The sequence below is a fragment of the Lycium barbarum genome, chromosome 8 (genome assembly GCF_019175385.1).
Source record: "Lycium barbarum isolate Lr01 chromosome 8, ASM1917538v2, whole genome shotgun sequence".
Lineage (NCBI taxonomy): Eukaryota > Viridiplantae > Streptophyta > Magnoliopsida > Solanales > Solanaceae > Lycium > Lycium barbarum.
The window spans coordinates 103,560,133-103,586,681 of NC_083344.1; the positions used below are offsets into that span (position 1 = coordinate 103,560,133).

The 26,549-nt window shown below is 35.3% G+C and overlaps 1 protein-coding gene and 1 pseudogene across 1 annotated transcript; both read left to right on the forward strand.

Moving 5' to 3' along the window:
* The first annotated feature begins 4,695 nt into the window (after positions 1–4,695).
* On the forward strand, positions 4,696–10,533 carry LOC132606498 (G2/mitotic-specific cyclin C13-1-like). The gene is made up of 8 exons (XM_060320033.1): positions 4,696–5,249; positions 7,395–7,627; positions 7,711–7,786; positions 7,866–7,942; positions 8,125–8,158; positions 8,240–8,389; positions 9,697–9,831; positions 10,025–10,533. Exons 1-8 carry the CDS (start codon positions 4,935–4,937, stop codon positions 10,085–10,087), a joined length of 1,083 nt encoding a protein of 360 aa, XP_060176016.1. The 5' UTR covers positions 4,696–4,934; the 3' UTR covers positions 10,088–10,533.
* Positions 10,534–18,095: 7,562 nt separating this feature from the next.
* LOC132606499 (TIP41-like protein) lies at positions 18,096–25,496 on the forward strand (annotated as a pseudogene).
* Positions 25,497–26,549: the final 1,053 nt, after the last annotated feature.

Here is a 26,549-nt window from a genome sequence, read left to right on the forward strand (position 1 = left end):
AAAAAAAACTAGGGTTTGCAACATAATTCTTCCAAAGTGATTCAAGCTAGGGTTTGGGTGTTCTTCATTAGAAAAGTGATTTGTTAAACCTTGTTTAACAAATTAAGGTATGTCTCCTTTTCTTTTAAAACCTTATTTTGGATGTATGTCTCTTTTGAACACACTCTTTCTATCGGTTTTTACGAACTCTTTGGTTGTGATTTGTATATCTCTTTTGAAAATCCTTTTTGACGATGAAGGTAATTTGTATGTCTCTATTTTAAAAACCTTATTATGGATATACGTCTTTTTCTCGAAAGTTCTTTATTGAATAAAAAGGGTGAACTTCTCATACAAAACTCTAATGTATGTCTCTTTAAAAATAAAATCCTTTTTGAATATAAAGGTAATTTGTATGTCTCTTTTAAAGAAAATCCTTTTGACTATGAAGGTGTGTTGTATGTCTATATTTCAAAATTCATCTTTTCATGTATGTCTAGATTTTCCCAAAATCTTCCTTGAAGTATGTCTATATTCCAAAAATCATCTTTTCAACTATGTCTACTTGTGAAGTACGCTTATATTGTGAAAGCATGGATTGTATTTGAGAATCCTTCCTTGATTGGTTGTATAAGTTATAACTCTTGTTTGGTGGAATTTATTCTGGAATTAAAGATGATTTCTTTTAGACAAGGTCATGCGTGTGTAGGGTCAAGCCCGCATCGAACCTTATACGAACTATACTACTTTGTGAAACTCGCTTTTCCCATTATTGGATGATTGAACTTAATCTTCTAAAGGTTGGAACTTAAACTTATTTTGTTGTTGAATGGGTTTCTTGAACTTGAAATTGAATAAGAGATTTGAATAAGATTCTAAATCGGTGATGACTTGAAATGCCTCCATTTTTGAGATGATGACTTGAGAAGTGAGATTCGGCTCTAAGCCATGATTGATGATTCAGTAATATGCCATGATTTATATTTTGTTGGTGTTTGGGCCTGTATGGGCAAGCTGTGCTAATCCAGAGGACGATTAGCCGTTATGGATCCTAACGTATCGATACGAGTATTGATGTGTCAGTCCAGAGGACGATTGACCTCCGTTATTTCCTAGCGCGGAGTATCTATTGCTGTGTCAGTGCAGAGGATGATTGACCTCCGTTGTTTTCTAGCGCGGAGTATCTATTGCTGTGCTAGTCCAGAGGACGATTAGCCTCCGTATCTTCCGAGACCGGAGTATCTATTGCTGTGCTAGTCCAGAGGAAGATTAGCCTCCGTTGCTTCCTAGCCCGGAGTATCTATTGCTGTGCTAGTCCAGAGGAAGATTAGCCTCCGTTGCTTCCTAGCCCGGAGTATCTATTGTTGTGCTAGTCCAGAGGATGATTAGCCTCCGTGGTTTCCTAACCCGGAGTATCGATTGATTGATTAGTTTGCCTATGAGTGGCTTGTTTCGCATCCTGTTGTCTGTGAGTGGCTTGTGGTGATATTGAATTCGTAAGTGAAATACTTGGCCTGGTAAATGGTAAGGAGTTAAGTTAATGTGTCTGTCATTGTTGGGTTCTTTGATGATTCTTTAATGTTACTGACTCACTTTATTCCTGGGTTTGAACTGTTATTTTCATTGATATCATTTTATTGATTTTATTCACTATATCTTGTTTTGTTAACTATTGCCCCTTAGACACTCACTGAGTACCCAGTACTCAGGCATACCATTGTTGTTTTTGATGGTATGTTAGGTATCATTGAAGAGCAGGTTCGTGATACGCCTACGACTTAAGAGAACTTGCTGCTTTCGAGACTATTCAGTGAGCCCACATGATTATTCGTGGGGCACCATTCTATCTTTACTTTTCGTCTTTTAGTTTTGGGCTGCGTCCCGATAATTTAGACATTGCTCATTATCTTAGAAGCTCCATAGTATACGTTCTTGTGGGTAGTTGTTGAGTTATTGATTAACTCTCGGGCACGTCATTACGTTTGACTAAGTATTTGGTGAATAAAGACTTCCGCTGATTTAATTTATATGTTCATGATTTGTTACATTTACTTTATAAACTGTTGGAGGCGAATGTTGAACCAGGCGGGTTCAAGTGTCATTATTGTATCGTTTAGGTTCTTCCGATGTTGTTCATGACGTCGGATGCCGGTCACGTCTAGGGTGGGTTTTGGAGCGTGACAGAGGCTATAACAAATTAAATTAGGAGCCATACCGTGAAGTTTGAAGAAGATGAAATTCAAATAGATTTTTTGTTAAGATGTAATGACACCATTATGTTATCAATTATTGAGCCGTTTCACACTTCTTTTTGGAAGGAAGGAACTAAAAAGTTCCTTTTTCACTCAATAAATATTTTTGCATCTCAGGAAGCCCAAAACTTCAAAACATACTTTATGTAGGCGTTTGGTATTTTGGAGTTGAAATTGAAGATAAAGTTGTGTTTGGTTATAGTTTTTGCAAAGAATATTTGATTGTTTGAATGTATTGAAAGTGAAAAAATTAGAAAAAAAAAAGTGAAAAATAAGTTTTGATTGTTTTTCAAATTCCAGATACAACTATTTTTATGGCCAAACACCATAAAGTGAAAAAATATTCCGGAAAAAAGTGAATAATTCTCGTGGACAAAGGGCCCTAAGTAAGTGGCCGTTTGGCCAAGAATAGTTTTCACTTTTTATGGAAAATTGTTTGGACATAGAATTGTTGTAATTTTCCAGAATTCAACTTGAAGTTGAATTGCAAAATTTTGCGCTTCACACCAAATCACTCATAAAATTAAAAAACAACTCTAACTTATATTCATGTCCAAACACAACTCTAATTTTCAAATATCATTTTTAACTGGAAAACAAATACTATGTACTTTTTTTTTTTTTCAAGTTTGACAATTCATGTGTCCAAAAGTCCACTAAGTAATTATGTTTTTCACTTTAAGTGGTTCACCTGTAATGCATGAATCTTCTTTTCATTTTCGACCATCTGAAAGGGACAAAAGAAATATCTTTTTGTTTCTTTCACAATTTTTGATCTCTAGTGGACCTCTCAATAGGATTGAACCCAAAAGTTTCTGCGGGAGTATACCATGACAATGTCAAATCATGAGCGCCTGATCGTAAAACTACCCGTTAAACGTTCGATAGCACCTTGCTCCATTTGAGCTATTTTTTCTTTTTGGTACATTGGAAAAAACCTAAACAATACTAACATCTTTCAAAAGATACACCGTGTAAATCTATCAAGAGCAAAAACTCAATTTCCTTAATTGTATCTTTTCATATTTATAAATCTTCATCATGTTTATGACCTTCATTTGTCAAAAACTGAGCACAATGATTTGCTTCTCTCCAAATGTGGATATTCTTCGCCTTGCTGGCTCGAGCAAGTATTTGTAGTCTTCGGTGATAGCCCTTAGCAAATGAAGCTATATGTCTTCTTCTTTGATAAACTTGACAGCGATTTGACAATCTGTCAGGAGCAGCTATTTTTAATAGATGCATCCTTCTTTGGAATTTTGAACCATTTAAATCACTTTTTTTCTTTACTCGAATATTTTATAATTGTTACTCAATGATTTTTTTGGAGTTATTAGTTATATAAATACGAATTTCTTATATATATATATGTGATTAACTAAATTATATTATTTTAAACTTATGGTGAAATTATCTTTGTTTATGCCCTTAACTTGAACGCCCCACCTTCAGGACCCCCCCCCCCCCCCCCCCCCCCCCCCCGCAAAACCCCCTTCTCTCTAGGGGTGGGCGTTCGGTTTTTCGGTTCGGTTTTATCAATCTTCGGTCTGGCTATTTCGGATTCGGTTTTTTTAAGGTGGACACCAAACACCGAACCAAACTAGTTCGGTTCGGTTCTTTCGGTTTCAGTTTTTTAAAGTTCAGTTTCGGTTTTTTTAATATAATATTAGAAGCGATTCCATTAACACCAATTCATATTCTCAAAAGCAATAAAACATAAAACTGATAAAATGAAATCAAAATCAAACAAACTGGATACACAAGAACAGAAAACTATAATCATGACATAGGATTACTAGGTGTTATATACATACCGTAAGAATAATTAAGAAAACACATAAAGGACATACATTAATCCTAAAGAGACATCTTAGTTACCTTTCTTTGTTAAGGATATTTGATTTTTTCAATTGAAGTGGAAAATTAGGGATACAAATGCAAAAGAGGACTTATTACAATTGGGGTTTTTTTTTTGCTTTAAACTTAATGGGCCTGGACTATTTTAATTTTTTTGGGTAATGTATTAAATTTCGGTGCGCGTTCGGTTTTATCAAACTTCGGTTCGGCTATTTCGGTTTCGGTTTTTTGACGATGGACACCAAACACCGAACCAAACTAGTTCGGTTCGGTTCGGTTTGTTGAAGTTTCAGTTCGGTTTAGCTCGATTTTTCGATTTTCGATATTTATGCCCAGCCCTACTTCTCTCTGTAAAAAAATATTATACTCATTTCGATTCAAAATGTTTGTCTTACTTTTGTTTTTAGTCTGTTTTTAAAAGATTCTCTCTTTATTTTTTTAGCAATTTTTTAATTTTAACTTTTCACGTGAAATGTTTAACACTACAAGATTAAAGTACATTTTACACATTTTAAGACTGTAATATTCAAAAATCTTTTCTACTTTCTTAAACTTTGTAAGTCAAAACCAAATAAATATTTTTAAAACAAGATTATTATTCTTACACTCTCTCTAAGGGCACAATCTACAATTTTGGTTCAACCTGTATTCAGTGTCCTTTCTAGACAAAAAAAGAAAAAAAAGAAAAGACAGATTAGAAAGGGCACATCAATGTGTTCTTAAAATTCAACAAATTGGCTGCATACCTTGACGGTAAACCCTAATCAGTTAATCCCCACAAATTGCAAAAACTAGCCCTTTATCTCAACTGTCACTTCTTCAATCCTAAAATCATTTGTTGTCAAAATGGTCAACGAGGAGAATAAAGCATCCAATAAACGGGCATTTGATTCCATAGCCACATCAAATGAAAATGACCCGGTTACAAAGAAACGGGTCGTGTTGGGTGAGCTGAACAACAACGTTGTCGGGTCGACCCAAAACCCGAATTTCAACGAAACCCACAAGTCCAAACGCAAAATTAAGTTGAGGAAAGATACAGTTAAAAAAGTTGTTAAAGAAAATGTGGAGGCTGAGATTAGTGTTAATTCTAGTCCAAATGAGGATTTGCAGAAATGTGGTTATGCTCCTCTTATTTATCAACATCTTCACTCTTTGGAGGTACAGTAATTTTGTACAACTTTGTAATTTTATGTGGTTAGTATTTGAACTTCTTTTAACACTTTGTTTGGATGGTTGTTACATCTCGTTTTATAATATATCGTATTATTTTACTCCGCTTAAGAAATATTAATTAGAAGGGTTATTTGACTAACTTTGTCCTCATTTATGACTAAGTTTTAATCCCTCTCCATTAATGTTTCTATTTATGTGTAATCTCCATTAATGACAAAATTCTACTAAGGGGAAAAGAATAATTAATTGTGCCTTCAACTTCTAAAACGATAAATAATTTGAGACAACTATTTTTAGTAACCACGACAAATAATTTAAGACGGAGGGAGTATATAGTATTGTGGTGTATTGTATTTTACTGTATTGTTCTGATGAATAGAAGGTTTGGATAGATTGTATCGTTTTCCGTTGCTACATAATGCAACTCATTAGCAATCTGAAGGATAAACCTACAAGAAAAGTAGGGTGCGGGGTAGAACTATTATAAAAAGGTAGGGTAAAGGATAAAATAAAATTAGTAACTATATAATAAGGAAAGACAAAATGAGGAAAAAAAAACGATAAGGTAACGATGCGATCACACCAACTCAGTCGTAACATAAAATGGGACTTCTCGTCATTACATAACGATATGATACAATAAAATTTAATTGATACAATAAAATTTTCTTGTACCAAATAAATCTCGTCTTGATCAAATGATACAATAAAATTTAAGTAACAATCAAAATAAACATTAAGCAACACAATACAATAGATAACAACCATCCAAACAAGCTGTTATTGTTAAAAAATAGTCATTTATTATGTTAACATTGTCAAAAAAAAAAAAAAAAAACATTTATTTGGTTTATTAGTAACTTGCTACACAATGAAAAAGGATTAAAGCAGGTCTAAATGGAGCAAAATGGAATATTAAGTATTTTTATAGCCGACCCATACTAGTTAGGGTTTGAGGCATGGTGGTTGTTGTTGAAATTAAAAGGAAATGTATTACTCCTAACTTTTTTTTGTTTGCCTTTAACTATTGTGCGTACGTACACTTGCATTATTTTGTTAGATTGCGGCATGAGAGTTTTCTATTTTTGATGCTTTGAATTTTTGCTCTTTTTTGGGTATATCTAATATGCAACATAGTTTCTATTGAGATAGTAGAGTAATGGTACATCTAATATCCAACATAGTTTCTATTTAGATAGTAGAGTAATGGTACTCAACTTGCTTTTGGGTGGATTTGGATGCTTTTGTTCAGATTTAGGGGTATACTTGACTAAATATTTCCTTAAGTCTGTAATTTCGTTAGATTCCTTGATCACAAAGGCCTCACTTCTGTTCCTTGTATAGTGCCATTCTTACTCAAGTTTTACTATGTTTTATTATAACCTTGGTTTTGTTATTCTGCGGTTTGAGGTTCAGCTGAAACTTTGTCAATGTAATTATCATTCTGTTAACCAAATGTCCGTCATAGTTATCAAAATTGTAATTTATGAGCATGTGCCTTTTTGTTTTTTCTTGCTGAGGGAATCACAAGTGGAAAACGGCGAATGAACTTGTTTCTTCATTATGATAGTTCCCTGGTTACTATCTGACAGAGGTTGATTCAAAATTTAAAGGCAATTGTATACGTAAATATTCTTAAGAGACAGTGGATACACGTGCACGGTGCATCCACTGGTTATATACTGGATCCATCTCTGCAAATAGGTGAAAGACCCAATGGCAAATGAGTCAAATGATACTACCAGATCTGTACTTTACGTGGACGTGAATGGTTGAATATGTTGAAGTTTTTGTGTACTATTAAGACTAGGTAGTTAGGCAAACAGCCAAAAATTGAAGGCTGTCTTACCATTGTTTCGATTTCTTTAGTTCTGTAAAACAAGACTTACCTTATAAGTCCCAGTAGCTTATTGCAAACCTTTACACGTATAGTTATAGGCAAACAACCCAAAATTGAAGGCTGTCTTACTATTGTTTCGATTTCTTTAGTTCTGTAAAACAAGACTTACCTTATAAGTCCCAGTAGTTTATTGCAAAACTTTACACATATTGTTTATCCCAAAGACTTCAATGAATTCGAGTGTAAGATTTCTTTGAATGCATCAATCTGATACTGAATGTGGTATGTAGGTTGAGGAAAGGAGAAGGCCGTTGTCTAACTACATGGAGAAGGTTCAGAATGACGTGACTCCTACTATGCGTATGATTTTAGTTGATTGGTTAGTGGAGGTTTCAGAAGAGTACAAACTTGTTTCAGACACCCTTTATCTCGCAGTGACATACGTCGACAGATTTTTGTCTTCTCACGTTTTAGCCAGGGAAAGGCTTCAGCTTCTCGGTGTATCTTGCATGCTTGTTGCATCGTATGGCTCTTAAACTCTTATTTTGTTAATTAAAAATGGTTTTTTACATCAGATATATTCATTTATAGTGCTTAATGCTTCAGAAAGTATGAAGAGATCAGTCCACCTCATGTTGAAGATTTTTGTTACATTACAGACAATACATACACCAGAGAAGAGGTTGGTTTGTGTCTCTTTCAATCATTTTGTTGACTGATATGCAAACTCTTATATTGACTTAATTCAATTTGAACTTCAGGTAGTAAACATGGAGAGAGATTTGCTCAATTTTCTGAATTTTGAGATCAGTAATCCAACCACAAAAACATTTCTCAGGTTAAGATGCACACAAAATATTTCTAGAAGTAGTTGATCACAATTTCCATCTTCAAGCCCACACATCTAATCCTAGTTTTTGCTTTCTGTATTCATGCATTTATCTCTTGTTAACGTAGAGTTTTATGGATACTTGACTAAATGGCTATACAATGATGAAAATTTCCTTGGTGAATTTGCAGAATCTTTACCAAGGCTGCCCAAGACACTTCTTCTGTAAGTTTTGCTTATAGGTTTCTGGCAGTTATAGTTTTCTTATGTCATTATTTCCCAATGATAAGTGATTCTCTCCTGCAGTTTCTAACTTTGCAATTTGAATTCTTGGGTTGTTACCTTGCGGAGCTGAGTTTGTTAGATTATATTTGTGTGCGGTTCTTGCCATCAATGGCTGCTGCTTCAGCTATCTTTCTATCAAGGTTTACAGTCTTGCCTAAAGTCCGCCCATGGGTAAGATTGGTTTTCGTTTTTCATATTTCATGTATTGGAGTATCTCACATGTGAACTTTAGGCTATCACTTTGTTTGGTGACCAGGAGGAGAAGCAGTGGGCTCTCTGTAACCTAATCATGATATAAGGGCTTATTGAAGATCTAGTGTGCAAATTCGCTTTAGCAGTTTATGTTTTACTGACTTTCACTTTCTATGTAAACATAAATTAAAACTACATTTTTGCTTAAAAAAAAAAAAGGAGGTTTCTCTTTTATTTAGCTGTTATAACACATCCGTGAAGTTGAACCCATGAATAGTCATTAATGTTTTGAAGATTGGGACGCTAGATATGATATTGTCCTAGAGATCTTTGTACCCAGTCACTGAATCTGATTTTAAATCGTGAGATCCTATATAAAACTGCATATCTCGACTACAAGACATTTACTAAAACTCTAGTGTATGTTAAACTTGAGGCCAAATAGAATAATATAGCTCAATGTCTCTCATGGGAAGCCGTAGCATGCACTGTACACAGAAAATTTCCAAACGAGATGTGTTGAACAAATTATGGTAATGAATATGTGGCTTATATTATTATATATTGTTGTTTATACCTATTCAGAGTGAAACTATATCTGAGTTTGTAATGCAGAAGTTATGTGGTAAAATAATTACCGAAAATAACAAAAACATATAAATTGCCAAAAGTGGTAGGGTGGTGTCTGAGTTTAGATCCATATGTGATAACTAAAGCATTTAAGTCTTAACAGTATGTCATAAATTTAACACAATCACCAGTATTGCTTTGTCAAAATCTAGTTATTCTTAAAATTGAATTCTCGTGGTTTGGTTTTGTGTAATACTAAAAGTAAGAGCTCCAAGTAGTTTCGTTGTGTGCTTATTGTTTAATTGTGGGAACATATGCGACCGTACAATAGCTTTTATTATTTAAGAATGGAATAGATGAAACTGTATTGAGAAGAGTCTATGTTGCTTTCATTTGCTTCTTTGTAGAGTTTAATATATTTAAGAAGTTTCTAAAAACAGATGTCGACATTCAATGAAAATCTTATGGAGTATTTAATCAACATAGCTTTCTCATGTGTTAGATTCTCTATAAGAGAAACTATTGGGGCCTCCAAATTTGATATAATCAGCGTGCTTTTACTTATTTATTTTTTAATATTATATGAATTATTAAAGATATAGCTTCTAAGATCTTCCTTTTAGAAAACTATTCAGCCATTTATGTCAGATGCTGAAAATTGCCAGTACTAATTTGTACAGAGTCCAACAGTCTGGATCCTTTTTTTGGTTTTGCAGAACTTGGCACTACAACAATGTACAGGTTATAAACCATCTGAACTGAAAGATTGTGTTCTCGTAATCCATGAGTTGCAATCTAGTAGAAGGGAAGCAATTGGGCGGGCATTAAGAGAAAAATATATGGATCACAAGGTACTTAGTTCTGATTTTGATATGAGATTACTTTCTAATGTACCAGTAGTTTTTATCATTTGGAAACTCTTAGTGGCGGAATTCTTTTTAAGCGTAATACATTTTGCTGGCCTAGGGTTTGCGACAGGCAATAGTTGACAATTTAATCTGCATTCTAACGTATTCCATCCCAAAAATATATATTTGGATGCAGTACAAGTGTGTGGCTGCATTACATCCTCCAGATATTCCTGCTTGTTTTTTTGATGATGCTTGAACGAGATGCTCAAGACAATTTCCAGCTGCCCCAAAGATACAGTTCACCAAGCAATATACTGTACTGGATTTTGCACGGAAGAACTCATTTGAGTTTTCCCATTGTCTCGACTTCTGATTGTTTTCCCTGGCAAGGGACTTTAGGTTGCTTAGCTCCAGAAAAGACACAATGATGTGAAAATCATTCTTCTGGAATGGCTTGGGATATGAAGGATGTGTAGATGTTAGAGCAGAATGGTTTATATTCTGATGTTTCAAAACATGGAAATGATTTTTTTGTAAATCTTGTTAGTGAAATATAAAGGTGGATACTGTTCATAGTAACATATCCTAGCTAGATAAGTATCAACTCCACTTCAATCTCAATTTAGTTTGAGGTCTGCTATATGAATTCTTTGTACGTTGTCCTCTTTGTCCTCCATGGCTTGCTAGTTTCTATTTTCTGTATTTGGCCCTTTGCCAGTTCATTAATCAGTCTACATATATTTGTATCTTCTTAATTTAGAAACGAATCCAAGAATATTATGTTTGAAATTGTTATTTACCTTGTTAATGCTTCAAAGTGGTAGGTCATATATGTTCAAGAGATACGGAAATTTTCGCAAATAGGAGAACTTGTTTCATGATTAATAGATTTCTTTAATAGAATAATTCTTAATTTGTACTTATTTCATTACTATGGCAAAAGCGACATAGAATAGTCTAACAAGATAAGTATATAGTGCGGAGAAACAGAATATGATAGCAATCACCTTATCCTGATGATTAATAAACCAGCAATGCTTTGACGAATTACTTTTTTTTTTTTTTTTAAATTATTAGAAGGTCATCGTTGTGAAAGGTTTAGACATGACCTCAACCTGTATATTCAAGCCAATAAGTGAACACATGGATGATTTGAACCACAAATTTCAATTTCCTAGTTAGGAGTTTGGATTGGACCTCTATCTTTACAACTATAGCTTGGTAATGCCATATTATATAGGAAGAGAGGACAGAGGACAAAAAGCTGTCAAAAAACTACTTTTTAGTTTTAATTCTAAAGAAATTAAGTTGCTCTCTATCTATCTTCATTGAGACTTTCACTTTCCCTGGTAAAGCATTAGTATCCATGAAGATAGTAAAGGATTTTGTATGTTCACATATCAGCAGGTCCATTTGCTTCCCTATAATAGTGACTAAAGGCATAATTGCCTTGGTTCTTTACACTCGGAGTCTGATTAACCACTTTCCTGATTTGCAAAGGTGTAACAAACTAATTGTTATTTATGACATTTATTAATACCTGAGAGTTTGATTCCACCCTGAAAATGATATAGTCATTATCAAAACACCAAGTTATTCCTATCAGAATGGCTTTTGCCTCTGCATGTTATTAGAGCATTCCCAAAGAAATCAAAGAAAGCCATGATCATTTCTCCTTATTGCTTTCTCAAGCAACCTCCTCCTCCAACAGGTCCTGAGCTGATTTTGCTGCAACCATCTGTATTAAGCTTTACTTGGCCAATAGTGGTCTCAGCAATTTCACAGGTATAATCTTCATTCTAGGCTTGGTTCTCTCCACCATTATATAGAATTGCTTCTAGTTATTAGTTGGGGTAGGGGGCTGAAATGATTGTATATCAGCAAAAGAAAATTATATTAAATTTGGAAAAGCAACCTTGTGACAGAAATCTTTGGTCCATCATATCTTTGAGCACATCTCTTTCTCCAGGTTTCCCAACTAATCACACTGGGTATGTTATTGTTGTTGAAATTGATTTTACATTGTGAGAAGTTATGGGAGAAAAATATTATTGAACTTGTGTATCTACATTATTACATTGAGCCCTATTTATAGACACTACATTCCAATCCTTTTTCATGTAGGATACTATATACAAATCCTATTTATATTCCTATTCTAACACTCCCCCCCCAAGCTGGTGCATACAAATCATATGTACCGAACTTGTTACAGATGTAACTAATACGAGAACTATTGAGGGACTTGGTGAAAATATCTACAAGCTGATCACTCGAATTTATAAATTTTGTAACGATATCTCCGGAGAGTATCTTTTATCTGACAAAGTGATAGTCAATCTCAATGTGCTTAATCCTCTCATGAAATACCAGATTTGATGCAATATGAAGGGTCGCTTTGTTATCACACACAAGTTCCATCTGAGTGATTTCTCCAAATTTTAGTTCTCTAAGCAACTGCTTAATCCAAACTAGCTCACAAGTTGCTACAACCACTGCTCGATATTCTGATTATGCACTAGATCGAGCAACTACATTCTGTTTCTTACTCTTCCAGGACACCAATTACCTCTTACTAAAACACAATATCCGAATGTAGAACGTCTATCAGAAAGTGATCCTGCCCAATCAACGTCTGTGTATCCAACAATCTGCAAATGGCCTCGATCCTCGAAAAGCAGTCCTTTACCTAGAACTAACTTTATATATCGCAGAATGCGGACAACTGCATCCCAATGACTATCAGAGGGAGAATCCATAAACTGACTTACAACACTCACAGGAAAAGAAATGTCAAGTCTAGTCACTATGAGACAATTCAACTTACCAATCAGCTGCCTATATCTCCCAGGATCACTGAGTGGTCCCCCTGTCCTGGTAAGAGTTTAGCATTCAGATCCACAGGAGTGCCAATGAGTCTACATCCCATCATTCCTGTCTCCTCAAGAATATCTAAGGAATACTTGCGTTGCGATATAACAATACCTGATCTAGACTGAGCAACCTCAATACCTAGAAAATACTTCAGTCTGCCGAGGTTTTTAGTCTGGAAATACTGAAAGAGATATTTCTTTAAATTAACGATACCATCTTGATCATTCCCGGTAATGACAATATCGTCGACATAAACCACCAAATAAACACACAGATTTAGAGCGGAATGTCGATAAAACACAGAATGATCAGCTTCACTACGAGTCATGTTGAACTCCTGAATTAATGTGCCGAACTTTCCAAACTAGGCTCGAGGAAAATGTAGAACTAACTGTAAATTCTTCAAAAATTGGTATGGGTAAGACTGGTGGCATTGTGGATGGAGATGTAAAAGTAACAGTAGATTCCTCAAAAGTCGGTATAGGTAAGACCTCAGATATGTCAAAATGATCAAAAGAAGATGTAAAGTAAGGTCGAGACTCAAAGAATGTGACATTAGCTAACATAAGGTATCGACGAAGATCAGCAACGATACACCTTTGGAACCCGAGAATAACTAAGAAAGACACATTGAGTGCACGAGGGACTAATTTAGCTTTTTCAAGGGTTAAGTTATGAACAAAACATGTGCTCCTAAAGACGGACGCGGAGGGGGGGGGGGGGGGGGGGGGGAGTATAGAGGTGACTGAGGAAACACTATTAAATAAGGAATTTGATTATGCATGGAAGGTGAGGGAATCCGATTAATTAAAAAGCAAGATGTGAGAACTGCATCATTGCAAAAACGCAGCGGCGCATGAGACTGAATAAGAAGAGTGCGAGCAGTCTCAATGAGGTACCTATTCTTCCTCTCTGCTACCCTATTCTGCTAAGGAGTGTAAGGATAAGATGGCTGATGAATAATTCCTTGGTGAGTCATAAATTGCTGAAACTGGGGAGACAAATATTCTAAGGCATTATCATTGCAAAACGTACGAATAGACACCAAATTGATTTTGTATTTCAACATAAAAATTCTGGAATATAGAAAACAACTCAGAACGATCTTTCATTAAGAAAATCCAAGTACATCTTGAATAATCATCAATGAAACTAACAAAATAAGGAAATCTAAAGTTGAAACTCTACTAGGCACCCAAATGTCAAAATGGACTAAGGAAAAAATAGACTTTTCACGACTCTCAACACTACGTGGAAAGGTAGTGTGAGTGTGTTTTCCAAGTTGACACGACTTACAATCTAATTTGGACAAACTAGAAAAACTAGGCACCATCTTTTGTAGCTTGAACAAACTCGGATGTCCTGATCGTTTGTGAATTAAGTCTGAAGGATCTATAACTAGACCTGCTATTGAGGAATTATGAGTAGAGGTAAGGTAGTAGAGACCTTGTGATTCATATCCTACGCCAATCGTCTGTCTCGTACTGTGGTCCTGCATAACAAAAGAATCATCAAGAAATATTATGGCACAGTTTAAGGCATGAGTCAAAAGTGACGGAGGGTAGTCTAAATCCTTCTGCTTTTGTTTGGATCTCATTGGCTAAAGTAATAGCTGGAAGAGATGGTGAATAATCAATATTCGACAAAAGTGATTTATCACCAGAAATATGATCAAAAGCGCCAGAGTCTACAACCTATGATCTAAGGGTATTAGACTGAGCGACTGAGGCTACTTGTGTGGAAATGTCTGCTTACTTGCTCGATATTGAAGGTACTCATTATATTCTTCTTCAGATAAATAAATCTGTTGATTACCTGTAGTGGCAGTCTGAGCAACATGAGCATTCTTGGGTGGTAGACCATGCAAAGAATAACATACTTCACGAGTGTGTCCAAGCCTATTACAATAACTACAATTAGGTCGAGATCTGCATACTTCATGAGAGTGTCCTAGCCTATGACAATAACTACACTTAGGTCGAGATCTTCCAAACCGACCTCCTCCTCGTCGATTCTTCATCGACTATGATGTTCAATTTTCTGATCTCCTCATTAATGTTTCTGAAGTTATTATAGGACTTAAATTTCCAACTTCCATATTTTTGGAATTAGAAAAACCTAGAAACATGATTGGATTGAGGAGAGGCCACACTTATCAGATGCTTGAAACGACATGGAAAGAGTCAATACTCTGTTCAAATAATGAAGAATGTCGAGAAAATCACTGTAATATCGAAAAACACTATCCCGGCGACTGAAAATTAGCCGGATCGCAATCGGTCAAGTCAGAATCACCAGGCTCACCCCAAAAGCAAAGAATCAGCTTTGAAACAGTTGAAAAATAATCAGAAAATCTGCTGAAACAGTATTGTACCGTCGAAAAATATTGTTCCAGTGACTTTTTTAAGAAAATTCCCTGGCGGTAGGGTCGGACTAAAAAGGCGACCACTGTAGAAGAAGAATTCGACTTGAAAAGTGTCGAAAAATACAGATCTCGTTGGAACAGTCACCGGGATCGGTAAAAAATTATCGGAATGTGGTGAAATCTGGATGGTTACCCTCGGAATCATCTGGCGAACACCACTAGGTATAAAAATTTGTCAAAAGTTGGCCGGAATACCTCATACGCCTTGGGTTTGTTCGTCGGAACCCTAGTTTTATGCCCCCATGTGAGGGCGCGTGAGGCGTCTGCTGCCGGAAAATTTGACTGGGGTTTTGTCGGAAGGGACTGATCTACCTCATGGTGGTGTTGGAATTTGCACAACACTACCAGCAAGTAATTTTGACATAGACAACTATCACAGGAAAAATTGCACTGTGACTGATTTTCTTTCCCAGAAATTGTTGGAATTCGCACAACAATTATTTTCTCACTAAAGCTCTGATACCATGTGAGAAATTATGGGAGAAAAATATTATTGAACTTGTGTATCTACATTATTACATTGAGCCCTATTTATAGACCTACATTTCAACCCTTTTCCATGTAGGATACTATATACAAATCATATTTCTATTCCTATTCTAACATATATAAATAATAGTTACACGTTTAGTTTGACGTATTGAAACTTATAATAAGCAGTTGATGTGTTTGGTAAAAAATATTCCTGCTAAAATGACCTTAAAATTATTTTAAAAAATTATAAATTTAAGAATATTTGCATTAGGAGAATAAAGAATAGTGGAAATGGAGGCAAAAGGAAACACCAGGGATCCGTGGCCAATGGTGGCGTGTCTGACGCCACAGATTCGTGCTTGCGTAGGTGTATTCAGTGTACCATTGATTCGGGCACGGTAAGAAACTTTTGATAAGGCTTAAGTATATATGCATGTTATGAATCTTGATCTATGCGGCACCACAATGATAGAACCTCGACGATCAGGCGGGCATCGTCCTTTACTATTTAAGTAGAAGAATGCCAGAATGCCTGGTCCTTCATAGAATAGAAAATAACGAAAGAAAGAAAGAAAAAAGAACTTCTTACAAAAGTTTCAAGCATGGTTTTCAGAAGGAGCAATTGTTTATAAAGTAGTTTTATGATTGTAAAGTATTTCATGCATTTCATATTTCTTTTATGTCTCGTTCCAGATTCAGTGGGATGATTGTTTTATTCACTGAGTACCGTTTTGGTGTACTGAAGTTCTATTATTTTTCTTTAGGACCTACATTGGCTTATGTCAATGTAGACACAGGTTATACAGATGAGTAAGTATCTGATCCCTCTTTTCAGTAGATTTTAGTGAGCTCCATTTCGAATAATGGAGTTCATGAGTTTTCTTACTTTCAGAATCTTGCATCGCATGTTTTTGTTGAGAACTAGCCAGGAAATTTGTGTCCTGAGCAGTCCGTCAACCCTGTAATGTTATAGACTTCATAGATAGTGCGAGAATGGGTCGTGTCCTCATTACATTATATTTATTTTTAGTGTATTCAACATAAATGAAAATTTCAGCAAAAAACCATAAAAGAAAGTTTTTTTTTTCTTTTCTAATATACCATTTGGCTGGTAGCTTCTTGATGTTTTTTTTTTAATTGAAAATCAAAAAGGGAAATAAATGCAACAAAATGTTCAAAATTGGAGCTAGCTACGGTAAAAAAGGCTTTAGCCACAATAGAACTTCACAGCTCTAAAGTGATTTTACACATTGCTAGAAGATTATAGAAAGAAGAAGTAATAAACACTATCTTATGCTTCATACTAACTCTATCCGAAAGCATCAGCCACCTCAGAATATGCTGTAAAATTAACATGTTGGTTGTATCTTCCTGCTCTTGATTCTAATAGATGGGATTTGGAGCTTATCCATATTTAGAATTTTTCTGGCAATTGAAAGAAGCTCCTGAAAACCTGTGAAACTACATAAGTGAGTTGCCTTCAAAAGCATAATTAGCCATGAAATCCGCCAGTTTGATTCCTTATGTGAATATATGTGTGTCTGAGTCTGTAACTGCTCTAATGCAGCCTGTATCCCTGTCTCAGTAATCTCCCATGGAATCTTCCATACATAATGCAATATATTTTTAGCACTAGAAAATTTGTTTCCAGAAATACATTATGTAGATTCTGTGCCAGACATTTCTTCGTTGCCAGAAAAGAAAGTTTGTTTTGATTCAGAATGTTATTTTATTTAATTTTTTTTTTTCCTTTAATTAGCTTTAAGTGGTGTTGAGATGCATTGCATAATAAAGCTAGAACAAAATAGAAAAATAATGGAGTTGATGAGTTTTCTTACTTTCAGAATCTTGCATCGCATGTTTTTTTACTTGCGTTCTTATGTTATCCTTTACCTTAGTTTTATTCATATATATAAAATCATTTGTAATTAAGGGTTAAGAGTAATTTTAGTAAATTTACATGTTATTATACAGTACCAGACGGTCAAACCAAACAATAAAAATGTTATTAAGGCCCCGTTTGGACATGGTTTGAAACCATGTTTAGACATGCACTTTGGATATTTTAAGGAGTATTTTCTCTTATAGATATAAAAACCCCACAAGTTGTGAAAACTATCAAAACATTCTCAATTCTTATAAATCTTACCAAATGAGCAAGTCATAGTTCATAACAAAATTAATACGTTAATTCATAACAACCGGTTCAAAATTAATACTAGAAGACCTTTCTAAAAATACAACATCAATTGATCAAATTTTAGTTCAATAAATAAAATTAAACTATCGGTCTTTTTTTACAAAATTAAAAGGTTGGTAGACATAAATAAAATTTAGTGAAAGTTAATGAGATTGGTAAATAATTGATGGATGTAATTATTAAAAATATCTATTAACTTATAAATCTTTTTTACAAAATATAAATTTATAGGTAAGCGCTGATTTTGAAACCGTGGTTTCAAAACTGATGGCGAAACGCCTACTAAATCACAACAAACACACTGTGTATTTTATAATATACAGTACACTACAATATAATACTATCCAAACAGTGTAAGTAATAAAGAGGCAAGTCAAACTTTTGAGTTTTGCGATCGCTAATAATGGACGAGTGGGAGAGTGATGATAAAGAAGTAAAGGCCGCCGGAGCTGAACCTCTACCCGACGGCCGGCGAGGACTGACCATTCAGGGTTGGGAGATCGAAACTCGCAAGCTTTCCATTCTCAATTCTGTTAATGTTCAACGGTATACAATTCATTTGTCTTAATGCTTATTAGTTTTTCTTTGTTTCTTGTATTAATATTTAAGACCATAATCATCTAATTTCTTAAGCTTATATGATTCAGCTGCGTATAATTATTTCCTAGTGGAACTGCCTGTAGTCAATGTTAGAAGAATAGAATCGAAGAAGAAGAAGCGTGAAAATAAGATATTCCCCGTAGGTGATACAAACAAGTTACTTCAGGATTCCTCAAAGCCAAACGTTACTTCAGGAAGAAAGAAGACTATTTGTCTGATTTTTTCAGTTAATAATTCAAAATTTAAATTTTAAAAGATTTAAATAAAACTAAAAACTGTTACAGAAATAAACCATAAATAAATACTCCCAACCTGTACAAACTATTCAACAGTTTAGAGGTCAGATGAACTGTAGTGCATAAGTGTTAATATCAATTGGAATGTGATTCTATTAGCAGAAGGATGTTTTTAAATTTTCCTCTACAAGTTCTGCTTTCTATTCAGGAGCAAAGAATTTATGGTTTAACCAACAATTTTTATCTTCTTTCTGGTGCCTGGGCCAATTTGAGGGCACCTCGACTATTCCACTGGGTATTTGATATCAGCATAGTTTACCGGTAATATGGTTAACTGACTATTCATAAATCAATTTGCCCACTATTGGTACAATTGCATTATTTCATATTATGTTGGAAATTAACCTATAATAATCCTCCTCCTTCATTCCAACTTGGGACCATTATGCTTTGCGAGATTCACACAGAAGAGTTTCTAATTAACTATCAATTAAAAGATTGAAGCCAGGCGTAGTAGAAGTGTAGGGCTTGAGTTAGACTCTGACATGAAATAGGAATTCAAGAGGAACCAGATTTACGGTTACATGATACATGAATTCCTAAGTGAGCAACTTTAATGTGAGCAAAATTTTTCCTTTCCGAACTTACCTTTTCTTCAATGTGTACTAGACCGTTACTTTTCATTCATAACAGACGTATGGATTGTAATTGACATGAATCTTGTTGAACATTTGTTTCTTCAATACCTTGCCAAGGTTTCATGAAAAGAGATGTATCATCATGAAATTAATGGTTGGAAATACTTATGAGATTCAAGTGACCTGTCCTATTATAGTAATGCTACAGTGAACAATTGGCTGCATATATTTTATGCTTATACGTAGAATCGTTGAGACGCTGTTCTTGTCAAGCATATGCTATCTTCTTTATTTGGAAGGGTCTAGTTCCTTTCTAAATTCTAATGCTCATATATTATACATAAACAGATGGGAAAAAGAACTTCAGACGTTGCACTTGCCTGAGATGGTATTTGGAGACAATTGTTTGGTGCTTAAACATGTGAATAGTGGCACAAAATTCTTTTTCAACGCATTTGATGCTTTAGTTGGTTGGAAACATGAGGCATTGCCGCCTGTTGAAGTTCCAGCAGCTGCAAAATGGAAATTCAGGAGGTGCTTTACGTTGTTCACTTCTTTTACACTAATGCTACATCAAGGATCTGCATATGTTTCTCCAGCTTTTCTGTTAACTCTTGTATATATAAAAGAATTGCTTAGAATGATAACGGAAAACCAGAGGTAGCTGTTTACCTGATTTTGGTGGTGCACTTCGATTGTTGAAAGTTTATTTTTTGTTTCAGTCAAGCTGAAAAAATGTTTCTGAATAAGGAGGGCATTTAAGTAGCTCCAAGAGCCTCCAATTTTTTTATTTTTTTGGTAAAAGGGGTTTGCAAGTTATGTATCCTTGAACAATTAACCATCATTCATTAGGTTGACAGTAATGTAATGGTTTTGTATGTTCTGTCTTGCTGTTCCTTCATATCTGACAATAATTATTCATCTTTTCAAATCCAACAACGTCAAGGTAGTGTATTCAATTATAGAGGAGGTCAGAGTTGCGACTTTGTTTGGTTCACCTTGTTGGTGACTTGGTGTTGATGTAGAATTAAACACCTGCAGATAAGAACAACTCTATTTACATGGTGTGGTTATTGGTTAAGATGTTTTCCTCAATTCAAATGAGAGAGTGCTTCATGATCTGAGAGAATGAATTCTTGACGAACATGCACCTATCGAACCAACAATGAACAATTTAAATGAATGGATAATTCTTAAAGCTACTCCAGAAACATGTTACCAAAAAAAAAGCTACTCCATAAAATTTCTGCTGCTAATGAAAAACACTTCCATTTTGTCCAACGTGATGATACTCGGTGAGGATAGCTATTCTGTATTAGTTAAAGGCACTAGTAATGGCTTTTGTGAGGATGCTGAACATTTCCAGTACTCGGTGACTGGAATCATTGTACTATTCGATTGTGAATCAATCTCCATCGCAATGATGCTAACATTACAGATCCTTCAAAACCACAGTCTAGAGAAGATTGGGTTCACCAGGATCAGGTTTTAGGCCTTTTGCTGAATCAGTGGACTCCCGAACATGAGACTATCACACCAAATGAGCACTTCCTAAGGCCAAATGAGTTTCCTTGAAGAAGATAGAACCTCCATAACTTTTAGGAAATGAACAATGAGCTTCCTTGAAGAAGATAGAACCTCCATAACTTTTAGGAAATGAACAATGAGCTTCCTTGAAGAAGATAGAACCAAACATACTTCTCTGTGTTGAACTATATGAACAAATAACACATATAGCAACCTCCATAACTTTTGGGAAATGAACACAATTCTCTCCGTTGAGCTATATGACCAATAACACAATAAAAGAGCCTCTAAAGGAATCTATATAATATATGTCTTTTCAGTTTCAAAAGAAAATGTAATATATGTGACTTTTGAAACTTGTGGTCTGAAACATATCATAACATTTCTGTGGCTTTAAGACTTTTGAAACTTGTGGTCTTAAACATGCTATAACAATTTTGTGGCGATAAAAGCTTGTCCTTAAGGGTAGAATGGGAAGTTTAAGTTAAATTGTTTCCAAATATAGAAAACTGCCATTCTTTTTTAAACGGACAAAAAGAGAAACGCTGCCACATAAACTGGAGTGAAGGGAGTATAGAGAGAGACAAAGATAAACATCTTTAGGATCTCCTAGATCATTGAGATCCTGAACTGAAATATCATGTACTCCTGGTAATCTGTTAAATTATTTTGCTAATGTAGATGCCTTGCCAATTATAATTTCAACTGATTGGGCGTGATTTAGGTTCTAAATCACTAGAACTTATCTGTTTTTACCTGAGTTGATCTCCATCAAAGTAGATAACACCTTTTACTCTATTCTTTTTGTCAATCTTCCCTTGGACATGGCTTGCAACTTTAGTGCAATAGTAAAGTTTCTCTACGTTAATATTATGGTTCTTGACTTGGGCAGATGCATTCTTTTATTTTCTATGGTAAAGGCAAGTGCTCTGATAATGTCTTCTTTGATTACCTTTTTCTTCCTTTTCCTAACTTCTTTTCTTTTATCTTTTTGTCTTCTGCAGTAAACCTTTGAAACAGGTGGTGCTCGACTATGACTATACCTTTACAACACCTTACTGTGGAAGTGAAACTGTCGAAAGAAATGTCGAGGTTTCTACTTTATGCCCTTCGAAAAACTTCTTAAAGATTGAGAAGGTTTTGTCTTTCAAAGTTCTCTTTTGCTGAATTTGTTTAAGCGAAATGGCAGTTAGTTTTAATGTGTGCTCTTAGTAGGTTGTCTCATCAGTTGATTATGTTCTTTTACCTCTGGGTTTGCTCAGATGCATTTCGGGGTTACAACTGAGCAATGATCTGTGCTGAGTTGAAGCATTATATAATTTGAATAACTTACTATGCTATAGATAACTATTATTCAGCTATTCATTTAATTTTTACATAGTTTTGACACCATCTTGGTGTTTTATTGCTTAAAATATCTTTGATTTATCATCAATAAATACCTTTCTTTTGTTTCCTTTCTCAATCATGTCCTTTAATTACAGCTCCTTTTCTTTCAAAAGTTGTTTGATTTATTCTAGCTGCTGTTGTGTGATCAGTGTGAAAGTGCAATACCTGATGAAGGCAGCAGCTGCATTCAATGGGAGGATTGTAAGGAGAAAATTGATCTGGTTACACTGGCTTCTAAAGAACCTATTCTCTTTTATGATGAGGTCGGCGACTCAGATTTAAGTGATTTATGGGTCATGTAACTGGGCAGTGTCATTCATGTCAACTAGGTACAGTTTTACCTTTTTTGGCACCAAGTTAACTTTTACTTCAATTTGAACAGATAATCTTATACGAGGATGAACTAGCTGATAATGGGATCTCACTTTTGACTGTTTAAGTGGTAATGTTCTCATGGTGTTTTTTTATTAAACTGTGTCAATATTTAAAACTTCCACAACATTAGCTGGTTATAATAGATTTGGACTGACTTTTTTAAGTTTCTAGCGAGTCATGCCAAGTGGTTGGTTCCTATTGCTGCGTTTCTGGGTGAGTGACTCTGCCACACATTCTCCACGTAAACAATACTATGGTTTACTGATGAAACCATTGCATCAGAGATACTGTTATGTCTTTCATTAATGGTTGGACATCGTTCTTACAGCTTAGAGTTGATGGAGTGCTTATGAGACTACGAGACACTCGTTTGCATTGTTTATTTGGGGAGCATAACAAATCCGTTATTCTTCGTGAAAGCTGCTGGAGAGAAACCACATTTCAGGCCTTGTCTTCGGTGAGTTTAACAGCTTCCTCTCTTCCGCCATCTCCATGCACAACGACACACATGTCCAGTAAAAATCTGTCTATCAGGATGCCCTAAATTGTTTTCCTTATCAATGTTGTTGACACTGCAGCCTGTGTTGTATTCTGAATTTTGCTAGCTCAGTGCCACTTTCCCTAGAAATTCAGACCATCATAGGTTGTTTTACTCATGTAGGAAATTATTAGTAATGGCAGTTTATCTTTAAATTTTAATGAAATGGCTGGTTCATCCACTATTAGCATAGGCTGATGGCATGTTGCACAATATCTCAACAGCTACTGATGCATGATGCAAGTATGAATTATAGCTAGGTAAAGAAGGAAAAATTACAGCAAAGAAGAAGAAGAAACTAGGTTAAAGCTAAAGGTGTAATTCTCATTATTTGAAATGGAAACCCCAGTACAGAATATATCTGTCTAACTAACTCTTAGGACTAAAAGTGCTAATTGATATTTCACAACTAGCTAAAATGTGTAAATACCAAAACTGATAAATAAACTATTAAGCAGTGTTATCAAAAGCGAAAAGCGCGAAAAAAGCTCTAAGGTCAGCTGGGGCTTTAAGCGCGAAGCGCATATAAAGCGTGGGCTTTAATGAAAAAAAGCACAATGGTGCAAAAATACAAATATATATATGTTTAGTCCAAGATTAATAATAATAAGCATGAATAACAAATATATGGACAAAGAAATTGTAAAAATATTAAGATAAAGTGAAATATCAATCATCTAGTGTCACCTCCTCAAGAGAGGTTCATTGGCAAGGAAAAGTATGTCTTAGAGCCTTGATGACGGCACTGAAGCGCACATAAAGCGAGGCGAAGCGCTCAACATGTTTTGAGCCTCGCTTCAGGGCTTCAGCGCGCTTAAAGCGCGCCTTTGATAACACTGCTATTAAGGGACTAAACTGTAAACTATGATTCTTATTGACAACTTCCCTGATTAACTAACTTAACGATCTCGTATGCCTCCATAAGCGTAGAGTACCATCGACTAAGCAGCGACAATTTTCCAATTCGTATCAATGCAGCAATTATGGGATCTTGTGGTGGGTAGATAAGTTTACAGGGAGCAGGGGATGTAGGTTTGCTTATTTGGAATAAGTTTGCTTCTGTCACGAGAAGAGGAAACCAGATCCAAATGTAGTAATTACTAATGAGAGATGTGGAGGGTTTAGAAAGATATAAGCAAGTATGAAGAAAAGGGTGAACCGGCAGAGGTGGAGATCTGGCTATACCTCAGAAGGGTTGCAAATCTTATGCATATCACGATCTGAAATTCATAATGATGTTACATACGTTTCTATTGCAACTACTGTGTGTGTTTGTGTGCTTGATGTTTATTGCAACTAATGAATTGGAGACCAAGAACTTTTACTGCCTATCGAAGTCAAGAACTAAGTAATTGGCTAGTCATGTTAAGACCTCCCCTGGAATTCACTGGGAACTTATTATACTAATACTGGCTGCAATAAGAATTACCCTACCATGCATTGAACCCTATTAACCAAAAAGGTTCGAGGACAAAAGTGTGCTTCCTTTTACCAATATTTCAAAATTATACTTGAGAACTTGAATGTAAACTCTCAAAACTATTGAAAGCAGCAAATTTATGTGGGTTATCACTCTATTTCTCTTTAAAACGTAAACAGTTCCCTCTAAAAGCAACTTAAGGGACATCGTGAACTTACCCTTTTTAGAGTACGTTCCATGTCAGTTTTATTGTTGGTAAGGAGTTAAAGAGAGGGAGATAGTAGTGGCAATTGGGCGGGTTTTAAAAGGGTTTGACAAAAATGGGTCAAAAGTCAAAACCCAACCCGCCCATATTTCATGGGGGTTAAAAACAGGTTGGGTCGAACTTGGCCGGGTCCAAAATGGGTTTTATACTCATCTCTGTTCGTTCACAAAACGCCATATATGCTACAAACTTGGGGGCAAGACTTTTGAGAAGCTTTGTAAATTTAAGGGTGGAGAGGGAAGGAGAGAACTTTAGTTGGTCCATTTAAGTTAAGGGGATCCATCTTCTTGTATGGCTATTGTTAGAAAATTCATTATTTTACAGGAGTGTTGTGTCCAATTAGCCCTACACCTTATATTATATAATGGGACAGTTGTGATGTTAGATTGTGTTGCTTTTGTGTTATAGTTAGCTTATTTTTAGCATTCCCTTACTAATCTTTTTAATATCTGCAGAAAGGATACCCCTCTGATCTTGCTGCATATAGTGATCCAAGTGTCATCGCTGAAAGGCTTCCTATTGTAATGCAGAAGACTCAAAAGCTGAATATTGGAGTGCCCTGTAAGCAGTAGTATGATCCTAGATTGTTGTATAAGATCTTTTTCATTTTTCCCCTTTATATGGAACTTAAGTTAAATTCTGTTATTTATCCTCAAGCAAGTAATGAATAGCACTACCTTGGAGTGCTCTCACTTTGTCCTTCATCTGAATGTTGATCTTTCCGTATTTTAAGCGTGTGTCATCTGGATTTGGGGAGTGATCGGCACTGCACGCAAAAGTGCAAGCATGTGGTTGGAGCATCAGAGAAATCGGAGTGTAATGGCAGAGAAGTGAGAATAATTCGAGACTTTCTAAGAACATCAAAAGGCATTCTGACCCCGAATCTCTTTTTCACTCAGAACCTTCTCACTTGAACCTCTAATAGAAGCATTTAACTGTAAAAACTCTCAATATGAAGTTGCAATGACTATATCATTTAAGTGTCCTATATGGCTGACAGAAATGATGTTGTGCACCCCATGTGGGTATTTCAGCACTTTCTTTGGGACGAGATTACAGGCGATAGTGGAGAATCAATTGATATTCATGTTTCGCCTGATAGAGGGGACTTCTGTGCTTAGAAATGGTCAAAAATGGAACCCACCATATTTTTTGTCATACTTCTTCCCTTAGCATAACATCTGGAAACCAAACGAGTGTAGTTGGCGAAGTTGCTGATAAAGGAGCAAGCTGGTAAACCAACAAAATAGCATCCATCAGCAAATTACCCAATTTTCCCTGAAATTACTTTGTTAGAACTTTTGCAAGTGCTAGATCTCAACTTTTGGACGTGGGTGCCAGCTATATGAATACAAAATTCATTAGGGCTTGACTGGTTGATGGGTTATACTAGAAGATTCTTGAATTGTACCATTATTACCACATATTAAAATTCACCCAATAATTTGGATTCTAGTTAGAATAGATAATATTTTACTTCAAATATCTGACTGGTTGTAAGAAGGGATTAGGGGTAGCTTCTTTTATATATCTAGATGGAAGATTCAAGAGTGGAAGGGATCACTACAACAAACAACAACCTACCCAGTGAAATCCCACAAAGTGGGGTCTAGGGAGGGTAGAGTGTACAAAGACTTTACCCCTACCTTGGGAGGTAGAGAGGCTGTTTCCAGTAGACTCTTGGCACAAGAACAAGCAATTCAAAGCAGTGTATATAAAAAAAATTCATGGCAAATTACTATGAGAAGCATGATATA